At 43.9% G+C, this 12,146-nt stretch overlaps 1 protein-coding gene across 8 annotated transcripts in view; it reads right to left on the bottom strand.

Moving 5' to 3' along the window:
- SRGAP2 (SLIT-ROBO Rho GTPase activating protein 2) overlaps nt 1–12,146 on the bottom strand; it is a 234,583-nt gene that overhangs the window by 66,278 nt on the left and 156,159 nt on the right. For all 8 annotated transcript variants that reach the window (XM_047839711.1, XM_047839713.1, XM_047839712.1 and 5 more), the window contains exons 6-7: nt 4,607–4,822; nt 3,857–3,985 (exon numbers count right to left, since the gene is read on the bottom strand). In XM_047839711.1, coding sequence (XP_047695667.1) covers nt 3,857–3,985; nt 4,607–4,822 — 345 coding nt within the window. The remainder of the gene's footprint in view (nt 1–3,856; nt 3,986–4,606; nt 4,823–12,146) is intronic.

Below are 12,146 nucleotides of genomic sequence, written 5' to 3'. Positions count from 1 at the left end.
CTTTCAGCATACATTGCACTTGCACACCACTAGGAAGGAGGCAGCATGGTGCACATAACACAGATGGCAATAGACTGGCTCGCGAGTCCTCCCATGTCTTAACGCAAGTTCTAGAAACTGTGAAGGTCAGAACATTAAGATACCCAGGCTCCCTACTCACTCACGCCCTAACTGTTGGTTTACTGCCAAATCATCCTTTGGACCGTTTTTATTGCATGGATTGTCTAGAAAACTACCGAGGGGCGCCTGGGTGGCTCAGTCAGTTGATGTCCCACTCTTGATTTCGGCTCAGGTCATGATCCCAGGGTCGTGAGATCAAGCCCCGCGTCAGGCTCTGCACTGAGTGTGGAGCCTGCCTAAGATTCTCTCCCTCTCTCTCTGCCCCTAGCCCCAGCTCACATATGCTATAAGAAAGAAAGAAAGAAAGAAAGAAAGAAAGAAAGAAAGAAAGAAAGAACTACTAATAATATGTAATAGTAGGGATGACACTCAGAAACATCATGCTGGGCAAAAAAGGCCAGATACAAAAAGTATATACTGTAAAATCCCATCTTTGTGAAGTGTTACAGAAGGCAAAACTAATTTATGGTGAAAGAACTCAAAACAGTGGCTGCTCTGGGGTGAAGGACTAACTGGGAAGAGAAAAGAGGAACTTTTTGAGGTGATGGAAATATTCTATATCTTCATAGAGATGTAGGTTACAGGATGTTTGAATTTATCAGAACTCTTGAAACTGTAACACTTAAGTTCAGGCACTGAATGTAAACTATATCTTCAAACAATATTAAAAGGCACAAAAAGGAAAAAAAAATCGTGCCTTAGGAAATTACCTTCTTCCTCCTCTATTTCTTTCTTCCTTCAATGAATATACAATGTGTTCAGCTATATATTAAGCACACCTTGTATATGTTTATACGGTAAGGTATTTTCTTTAAAGTTTTTATTTACTTATTTAAGTAATCTCTACACCCAATGCGGGGCTTCAACTCACAACCCCAAGATCAAGAGCTGCATGCTCTTCCAACTGAGCCAGCCAGGTGCCCCGGTTTATATATTAAGGCAAAGAGACTTGTTTCCTGCCCTCAGGGAACTTATAGAGGAGACTAAGACACTTTCCTCTGCTCTTAGTGCAGTGATTCAAACTTTTTTTAACTTTCAACTCACAGTAAGAAATACATCTTATCCTGTCACACACACACACACACACACACACACACACACACACCCCTAACGTAACAGCTTCACAAAATAAAACTTAACGTTACTAGTATGATGTACCAAGATATTTTATTTTCCTTTCTATTCTATTCTATTCTATTCTATTCTATTCTATTCTATTCTATTCTATTCTATTCTATTCTACGGCTAGTTCAACCCATAAAAGTGATTTCATGACTTCCCCTAATGGCTCATGGCCTACAGTTTGAAAACCACTGTCCTAGGTAAGCCCCCTCTGCTTAGTGTTGCAATAAGCCAGTTACATGGAAATTATTTCTTCGTATGTCTATGAATACCTCTAGGGCAAAAATTATTTTTGATGGTAAGCACATAGCCTCATTCCAAAGAAACATTTACTGAGCAGAATGTTATCAGCTTTACAAAAAAAAAAAAAAAAAAGAGTAATACATCTGTCCTCACCTTAGGCAAAAAACAAAAGCAAAACAAACAACAAACAAAACAAAACCAGAGCGCTTTACTGAGTGGCCCAGAATGCCACAGTAGCCTACACCCGCAACTTGGCTGAGCACTGAGGAGGCTGGTAGGGTTCTTTTTCATGAGACCCCATACCACATCCCAGGAAGACAGGCTCTTAACATACCTTTCTTCTTCTTCTTCTTCTTGTTAAATGAGAAAAAGCTGCAAAAGAGCTTGCTACTTCGACTGATTTTAAAACACCTACTTACATCTGCTAGAGAGTCTATGGGCTGCAAAGCTCATGACTGACACAGCAGTAGGGCTCTCTCCCCCTGAGGTCAGCATTTTGGTGAAAGGGGTGGGAAAGGTGCCCCGGGGGCCAAAGAAAGAGGAAAGGACAAACCAGAGGAAGAGGTGTGATGGACTGCATAGCCTGATTTTTTTTTTTCACCAAACGTGAGATACATAGTAGAAATGGAGCATAAGAATGGATTCTCTTCCTTGTGCTGAGAACAGGCATCTGCCCCAACAGAGAAGAGCCATTCCTCCCAGGAGAAGAAAGGATCTTGTTTAGGGCTCCGACCTCCGCTGAAGGACAGTGTTCAGATTGGCTTCAACAAGCAAAGAGAACAAAGCGGTGCCTGAGCAGGGATCAGGGCTCCACTTACCCAGTAAGACAATGACACTCAGGGCATTAAGAGGCTGAAATCTACTGCATCAAAAATCCCCGGCTGAAGGAACGATTTTATTTATTTACTTATTTTTTTTAAAGTTTATTTGTTTACTTTGAAAGAGACAGAGCAGCCCGAGCGGGAGAGGGGCACAGACAGAGGGAGGCTCTATGCTGTCAGCACAGAGCCTGACGCGGGGCTCAAACTCACAAAACTGCAAGATCATGATCTGAGCTGAAACCAAGAGTCAGATGCTTCCCTGAGTGAGCCACCCAGGAGCCCCCGAAGGAACTAATTTAGAAAAGTTCCTCAAGCATGTAAGGCCAGATTTAAGTACCAATGATCTAGTCTAGTTCTGTTTGCCAGAGAGAGGTCGGGGAGAGGGGAGTAAGGCAGAGTTCCAAAACAGTTCAGTGACAAGGCCGGGATGACCTGAATCTTAGACCAGACCCTACGTGGTAAAGTGTGGTAGGTTCGTGCACCGAGAAACCACGTCAGGCCAACGAGTGTGCAGGGGGTGGCCAGAAGCTGGTAAAGCCCAGTGGCTGCCCGCTAACAGCTAGAGGCAAACATCAGGCCTCAGAGAGAAGGCCAGCCCCGTGTACCTGAAGGCCAGGAGGCTGGGCAGCTGATACTAAGCCAGCCGGCTCCAGGCCCTCCACTTTAAAGACTGGAGGGAAGGGTGTATTTATGCAGCTACGGTCAGGACTGGCTCGGGAACTGGGCCAGATGGGAGGCTTCAGGTGGGAGAGACTGCAAGGCTCAACCACGAAGTGTGAGGAAAAGCAGCAGGAGAAACTGGCCAAGGCTGACCCATGAGGCCAAAGACACAAAGCGTATCCCTCGTGCCCGCCCCAAGCAAAACACACGCGCCTAGCTACCTACTTCTCTCGTCATCTTTGTATCACATATCAGAGAGAATGGGCCATATGTCAGGGGCATCTGGATGCCTTCCCGACCAGGACCCTCATCTGCAGTGTAACTGGGGACAGGGAAGCCTCCTGAGCCCCAGATTCCTTATCTTCAAATTGGAGGTGGTAACACTGATCCAGAGGGCAATATGACCATCAAGTGAAATAGCAGTGGGAGACGTTAAGTGCCATCTAAATATAAGGCATGGCATTCGAACTCCTTAGCTCTTTCCACTCACTTCTAGGTGCAAGTAGCTGATGTGAGAGAGTATTCCCTGGAGACAGAAGCGCATTGCAGTTATGAGCATGAGTTGAGTAATCAGACCTAGGTACAAATTTTGCCCCTGTCACTTATTAGCTGACTCTGAGGAAGTCATCTAAACTCGGAATTTTAAACTGTAAAAGTGGAGACAAGAGTGCCTTCCTCCCAGGATTCTAGTAAGACCTGAAAAAGACAAAGAGGGCTTCACCTGGTACCTGGTACATGGCAAAACCCCTAACGGGCTGTGGCTACTATCTTCGTAATCCTTCTCCAAATGCTCCAAGATGCCGGGGCAACAGGACTGGGGAACGAACACCTGACCAGTTCTCTAAAACCAGGAAAAAGGTGCCCTTGAGCCCCCAGCTTTAAGCACTTACATCAATAAGGTCAGACAGGTCGTGGATATAGTACTTGAAGACAGATGCATTGGTTGCCTCCAGAGCCAGCAAGTATTCATTCCGGGCTTTAATGGCCTTCAACTTATTTTCTGTATACTTGGCTTGGCGCTGAAAAGAGAACAAAAGTTCAATTCTGCTTTTTTTTTTTTTTAAAAGGGGAGATTGTTCTCTAAAAGATGAAAGGACAGTACATTCGAGAACCACAATTGTGCTGCTACTCCCTACGCGCTGTCTGCCTTAAATTGGGTTCTAATTCTGTTTAATGAGATTCGAGGGCATAATGTAGATCAATCCAGGAAAGGTTAATGAGGCTCTCTACTTTAGACACATGTCCCACTTTGGTTCTATCTGCAAATACCATCCTCTATCCTTGTGCTACCGTCCAGAAGAAGGTGTCACTACCTTTGCCCTGAATACGGGACATGTGAAGCCAAACCCTAGATGTGCAGTCCCTCTCCCAGCTTTGGGAAAGGTTTGGGAAAGGTGTCTATGGTTTCTTGTGAATCTGCTACAGGTGAAGAACTAGGAGCCCTCCACCCCGGGCTCAAGTTCTTCCAGTATCCAGAATTTCTTCCAGGGCAGACAGCAAGGAGTGACTTTTGGCTGTTAGGCCCTAAAGGAACCAGAGTTACCTTGTTCTGTTCTTCACAGCACCTACTGGAAAACTCCTATCGGTCCTGACTTCCACAGTGCTCGTCCCCAGCCCCTAAGCTGCTGAAGCACACGTACCTTCTCCTTCATTTTCTCAATCTTCTTCACCGAGCTCCTCCGGACATGCTTCTCCTCGATGCGGACGTTGGATGAGGAGTCAGGGGAGCGCGGGGTCTGCCGGTCTTCCTGCTTTACCGATTTTCCAATTTGCTTCTCCTCCTGCTTCTCTGCCTCCTTTAGTTTGCTCTGAGCACTGATGCTGTCGGCATTGTACATGTGATATGTCTTCATGACCTGCAAGACACCCCCCGCCCCCACCCCCAGAGGTCAAGCCAATGGGGTCAAGTTCTGCTTACAGACTGACAGATTCAGATTCATGTCCCACATGAAGCAATACCCTCATACCCTTAAGGGAAAAATTCTTAAGTGTTCGGTTCAGCAAACATTGTATATTAAAGACCACTCCAAAGCACAGGAAAGCAGCACTTGAACTGAGCCAATATGTCTTATTATTAAAATGACTTCGCGTCTCCCATCATCTATTATTCACTTCTATTTATTAACACTTGTAATCGTTACTCCTTTATATTGGCTAAGTAATTTGTATTGCTTAGCCGTCTCACAACACCAAGCATGCAGGAAACACCACCACCACTCAGATCCCTAGAGCAAAGCCCTTTCCCTGGCTTGTTGGGAACCCTGAAGAAGGCAGCACTGCCTGTGGAGTAGTCTGCTTTTTGGACATTTCAGATACAAAATACGGAAGGAGACAGGCTCCAAAAGCTCTTTCTCCTGCTCTAGCATTCTAGGGGTCAGTCTGGTCTGCTTCATGAAGATCGAACGCCCTTTCTCACGGGAACCAGAACAGCAGCAGCAATAATAATGGCAGTTATCATTTACTGAGCGTTTAGTATACGTTTGGCTCTGTGCTGAGTGCTACACACCCGTCTTCTCATTTCATCCTTATAGCCACCCTGTGGTCTAGAAAACAACCCTAAGAAGACTATAGGCCCACACAATAATTCAGGTAAGAGCCTAAGAAGGAATAAAACCCACATCAGGTGAAACGAGAGCTGCCACAGGAAGGAATATATAAAAGAAGAGAAATATCGTTTTCAAATTCCCCGTCGAAGCAACCGTCTGGGAGTCCAATCTCTTTTCTTAATGAGGAGGCCAGGAAGCCTAGGACTTGTGTGTGTTTCCTCCCAAACATACTTCCAGCCACAAGGTGCCCATTCTTCCCTGCTGGAGCTCTCTGTTCCCACACAGGGGCCTCTAGCTCCTATCTAGGAATTAAAAGTGCTGATTGCAACTAAGCAAGCTGAAGTTCAAGAGTGGTGACATTTTGGTGCCGTGCAATTTCCTTGAGAGGGAGAAACAGAGTGTGGTAGCTGGGTGCATATGTGTGGGGGCAGGGGGTGGAGAGTGAACAACAGAGGAGAGTACGGGTATTATATTGATAATAACCTCTAGCACTTACTTATTAATACGTGCTGTGTGTCAGAGGCTTTATGCATGTTTTCTCACTTAATCCTTACAACAACTCTGTGAAAGACGTGATTATTTCCACTTGTAAATATGGGGAAACCAAGGCTGAAGGAGACAAACTATCCCATCCAAGGACACACAGTTAGTAAATGGCAGAATCAGGATTCAAACCCAGGTCTGTCAGATCACCAAGTCCACATTCTTAGCCATTAGGCCCCCGTGTCTTCCTCGGAACAGGACCAGAGCTGGATTAGTTGGGAGGAAAGGTTAAGTTCAGTCAAGGCAGGTTTACAAAGAGGAGCTGGTTTTATTAATGGCTTCATATTAGAGCAGTGGTCTCAACTGGGGGCTAATCTGGAGACATTTTTGATTGTCACCACTTGGGAGCTTGCTACTGGTATCCAGTGGGTAGAAGCCAGGAGGCTGCTAAACACCGTAGGCACAGGACAGCCCCCACAACAAAGCTGTCTGGCCCAAAATGTCCATGGTGCCAAAGCTGAGAAATCCTGGGTTAGAGGGACCTTATGGATGTACTGATTCTTTAGGATCAGCTAGAGGTGGTGGAAAGAATAAAGAATATTGGGGCATTGACAAAATCAAAATACATTAGAGTTTAAAGGTCTCGTTTTGGATACAGAGTATCTTAAATCAGCTTCACCTTATTTTGGACCTGACATCACTTCCCATAATAAGATCAACTCTGTATATTCTCTACACAGGAGAACTGATATTTAACTGGTAGCATTAAAAGCCTTTCTAAGTAATTCAAACGGTCTTCCAGATTCCAGGCTGACTAAGAAGTGAGGAAGAGGCATCTGTTATCCTGTCTGAAGAAGGGTATTCAGGAGACCACATTTTCTTTCTTTTCATCTGAGTATGGATTCAACAGCTTGAATGAACAGTTACAAAAATGAATGATTTTTAAGAAAGCAGTTTTCCATTTCCTGAAGATGCATGATAAATAAAGAGGAAACACTATGAATAATAATAAAAATCAATGATTTATATTGCTCCTTTCCACCAAAGAACTCTCTCTTTTTTTAAAGCTTATTTATTTTCAGAGAGAAAAAGAGAGACAGCACAAGGAGGGGAGAGAGAATCCCAAGCAGGCTCTGTGCTGTCAGCATAGAGCCCAATGTGGGGTTTGAACTCAGAACCGTGAGGTAATTACCTGAGCTGAAATCAAGAGTTGGATGTTTAACTGAGTCACCCAGGCGCCCCTAAAGAACTCTCTTTAAAAGAGTAAAATACTACCTCATCTAAGAAACTATGAATTCTTAAGAGTAAGCATCACTTCTTCTTTTGTGTTTTCTTCTCTTCTCCACAGTTGGGAAATGTGTCATCTACACAGTAGTAGTTTTACAATCAATGTGGTTGCCCCAATGACTTAATGACACTAAATCTCTCCCTTGTGGAAATATGGAAGAAGTATAACTAGTATCTTTCAACTCAACGCAAAACTGAGGTATCCAGAGGCCAAAGCTTGAATAAGTGATGCCAAAACAATTGGAGAAATAGGGAAGTCAAGATAGGACTTGGAGAAATATATACATAGTGAGGCAAATACAAACTAGGGAAAAAACTCAGAAGTCTAAATTCTCAGTTCTATGAAGAGAATTCACTTTACTTCAAAAAAATGAAATCTTAATTCATGCCTTAACTTTAATTCGTGCTTTCTCTCCAAGCCACACTAAAATCATAAAAATTATTATTATTATTATTATAGATATAAACTGAGGAAAACAAAAAGAATGAAAGCAACACATAAAAAGCAGGGAGGCAAATAGTAAATATCTACCAAACCTTAAACCAAAAGTAGGCAGAACCAAGAAGCAACCAGACTTATATCACAGAAGCTCTAAGGGGAACTGGTGGCAGTGGGATGAAGGTGAAGCTAAAACAAGAGAAACTGCTGGAAGCCCAAGAATCACTGGACTATCAGATCTCAACTCCTCCCCCTCCACAGTGAAGGACTAGAGGCTTATTTTTAAAATTTTTTTTTTTTCAACGTTTATTTATTTTGGGGACAGAGAGAGACAGAGCATGAATGGGGGAGGGGCAGAGAGAGAGGGAGACACAGAATCCGAAACAGGCTCCAGGCTCTGAGCCATCAGCCCTGAGCCTGACGCGGGGCTCGAACTCACGGACCGCAAGATCGTGACCTGGCTGAAGTCGGACACTTAACCGACTGCGCCACCCAGGCGCCCCTAGAGGCTTATTTTTAGAGGGAATCTATGGATTGGGAACACTGGGCTCAGCTGAGGATAGGGGTACTGAACTTAAAACAGGAGGATCACTGAAAATTCTATACTGAATATTATAATGGCCTCAGCCTCTTCATAACTCAGACCTCAGACATAGGCAGGAGGTCAGAAAAGCCTTGTCTAGGGAATCTGACCATCCAAGATAAAAGACCTAGTAATACTGGTTATCAGGGCTTCCCCAAGGACACACCTCAGTCAGATCACAAAGTCCACATTCCTAGCCACTAGGCACCAGTGTCTTCCTCTGAATAGGACGAGAGCTGGATTAGTTGGGAGGAAAGGTTAAGTTTAGTTAACCAGAAGTTCCAACCAGCTTTTCAATGCCTCGCTTTTTCTTTAAATTTTTATTTAATTTTAGAGAGAGAGAGAGAGAGAGAGAGAGAGAGAGAATGCATGTGAATGGGGGAGTAGGGCAGAGAGAGAGAGAGAGAGAGAGAGAGAGAGAGAGAGAGGAGAGAATCCCAAGCAGACTCCAGGCTCAGTGTGGAGCCCAATGTGGGGCTCGATCCCATGACCCTATGATCAGGACCTGAGCCAAAATCAACACTCGGACGCTCAACCAACTGAGCCACCCAGGTGCCCCAACACTGCCTCACTTTAAAATACGAAGGCAGCTAAAACTTACCAAACATTTAAGGAAAACATCTAATATGAAAGGCCAAGACCAAAACAAACAATTTAGAGGGAACAGAAAGTATACAGAAGGGAAAAAGTTTCAAAAATAACCAATTATATCCCTAGAGAGAGCAATGAAAAATTAAAAGACATTGTATCATGAAACAAGAACAGAATGCAGCAAAAAAGGAACATTTAGAGAACAATAAAGAGCTCTTGGCAATTAAGATTCAATTCAAATACCTTTCTAAGGAGCCGGACTTCGTGCCCTTCCTCTGGAAAGACATGTAAAAGTTATCACCTCATATTGTACTTGCTGCTTTACTTTTCTCCCTTCTATTAAAACTAAATGCCTTGAGTTCAGGGATATCTCTTATTTGTCTTTGTATCCCTAGTGCCTACTGCTGGATACAAACAGTCAAGCAGAGTTGGGGGACTAGTAACAGACATGGTTTCAAGGGAGCAGGTGCTAAATACCAGTCTGCAGTGGTTCTGCCAGCAGACAGCTCCAGCACCAAATCAAGGAGTCATATATTCAGGGGGAGCACAGAAGCATAAAACGTCTGGGGTAACAACAGCCCCTGTGTCCCAACACCTCTTCTTGCTTTCTCAGTTCTAGGGCTTACTTGACTCTTCCTACTTAGCCAATCCATGTGGCTTCAGTGCCCCCACATAGCCTCCTTCCTGTGGGCACTTGCTGAGCTTTTCCAGATACAACCAAGGCAGAGAATTCCAGAGTTCTTTGGGAAGCTGTGTGCCCCAAATTCAAAGGCATTCCTGGATCACCGGTCTGAAAATGAAAACCACTTATGCCACAGCCTATAAACTAGCCAACTCATTATGGAGGAAAAAATACATGGAAGAGAATGCTCACTAGGGTTGCTCTCTGAATGGCAGCTGTGGGAAGCAACCCCTGGCACAGAATGCCATGTCAGGGAAATCAAAGGTCCTTCAGGCAGAAAAGAGGAAGTACAGAGGGGCAGCTGGCCACTTATGGTGTGAGTCTGGGCCTCTTGCCCAAAGGCATATTTATTTGGGAACACTCAGGCCCTGCCCCTTGGATCATCAAGGTTAAAAAGTACTTAAATTATAAACCCTTGGGTAATCAGTCTCCTAAAAAGAAATATTTTGGGCAATAGGGGAGATGCAAGCTAAGGAGAGTACTGAATATGGTGGGTTCCTTATATCCCTGGTTTCCTTTATTCCATGCCCACAAATAACTTCTATTGCCCACAGGGTCATTGAAACAAGAGGCCCTTTCCTGCTTTCCCAAAAAGCAAATAAGGGGAAACCTCCTTATAAGATCTCCTTTGTTCTCCTCTTAACTCCTCTGACAGAGAGAGGATAGAGAACATTCAGCAAGTAGCTTCCCAAAGCCAGCATATAATAGTGCCATGTAACTACTTGATGAAACCATCGTCCCATGCAGGGTGACCAATCATCCTGGCTTACCAAGGACTTCCCTAGGTTTAGCACTCAAAGTTTCATGCCTCTGAAAACCCTTCATTCCTAGGAAAACTGGGATAGTCAGTCACCCTAATGCCATGGTGCCTGACTGGGGCCAGTCCTACACTTATCTCACCCCACAGAGGAAGAAACTCATAATTCTGTTCTCTGAACTTGCTAATGGCCTATAGAATCCGCAAACTTATTTGACCCTTAACTACTGCCTAATATTTTTGGAAGTATGACTGGAGATCTCAGTATATGAAGTATGTGGAAAGCTGGGTCATAGAGGTTGGGACATCCCCCAGGATCATATAACTAGTGGCAGATCAGGTAGAATCTGGGTTGCCTACTTCAGAAGATTCTAGTCACTAGATGAAGGTTTTTCAATCTTGGTACTATTGACATATTAGGCAAGATAATTCTTTGTTGCAGGGGGCTACCCCATGCATTATAGGATTTTAGTTGCATCATGAACTCTAGCACACCCCTACCCCAGTTGTGACAACCAAAAATGTCTACAGACATTTCCAGATGTCCCCTTAGAGAAAAAAATTACCATGCTTGCAAATCACTATACTAGACCCTTCTGGTTTCCCTGGAACTTTCCAGTGTTCTCTACTCTTTCTTCCCTTCTCACTGCTAGAGGAAAAGAACAAACTTTAATTTTGGCCTTGGACAAATTGACAAATTAAAAGAGTGTGTACCCAGGGATAAAAGGTACAGCATAGGGAATACAATCAATGGTATTATAATAGTGTTGTATGGTGACAGATGGTAGCCATACTTGTGGGCACAGCATAACGTGTAGATTTGTTGAATCACTATGTTGTATGCCTGAAACCAACATAACATTGTGTATCAACTATGCTTCAATAAAAAATAAAATAAAAATAAAAAGAGTGTATACCAATTCATCTCATGGCAACAGACTCCATGCCCAGCCAATTCTCAGTTTGCATGCCAGCAGGAAGATTTTAAGCTCTGCGTGGAGCAGGAAAGCACTGGCCAATGCTGGACTGCCTGAAGACCACAGTCCAAGTTGCCAGTTCAGCCCCCTCAAACCAGAGCGGCAAGTTCCCTGGTTTTCTTCCTCATTCCTGCATGAATTATGCCCTTTCCCTTATTTATTTATTTATTTATTTATTTATTTATTTATTTATTATTATTTTAAATGTTTATTTCTGAGAGATAGACAGAGACAGGGGCGGGTGGGGTGGGGGGGGAGAGAGGGAGACACAGAATCCGAGGCATGCTCCAGGCTCCGAGCTGTCAGCACAGAGCCCGACATGGGGCTAGAACTCACAAACCGTGAGATCATGGCCTGAGCTGACGTCAGATGCTCAACCAACTGAGCCACCCAGGTGCCCCTTCCTTATTTATTTTTTAAAAATCATAGCATATTAGGAGATCTTGGACTTGAGCAAAGCCAATGGATCCTCAGACACTGTTCTTTCACTGCTACCCCAAGTCCCACTGCAGAAGCAGCAAACTGGGTTTGAACTAGTTTGGGGTTTGTTGCTTATTCATCCTGCGCCTCCCCAGAAAGAATAAAGAGCAGAGGCCCAAGATACTTGCAAAAAAATAAAAAGATTCATATAATGACTGAATGTGTCAAATTTTTATCTTAGTGAATTCTTTGCCAGGATATGGGAGTAATAGGGTGCCTGGAAGATGCTCTAAAAATAAAGAGCAGAAGTAAAGCATTACAAAGACAACAGGTTCAGGAAAACACATCTAGTCTGTAAATGGTTCACATCAACATGCTTCTGTTTTTATAAAGAGCTTTAACTGCACTTGAAAGA

Source organism: Prionailurus viverrinus, chromosome F1, assembly GCF_022837055.1.
Source record: "Prionailurus viverrinus isolate Anna chromosome F1, UM_Priviv_1.0, whole genome shotgun sequence".
NCBI lineage: Eukaryota > Metazoa > Chordata > Mammalia > Carnivora > Felidae > Prionailurus > Prionailurus viverrinus.
The sequence above is the reverse complement of the archived record's forward strand: the minus strand, read 5'-3'. Positions and strand labels throughout refer to the sequence as shown.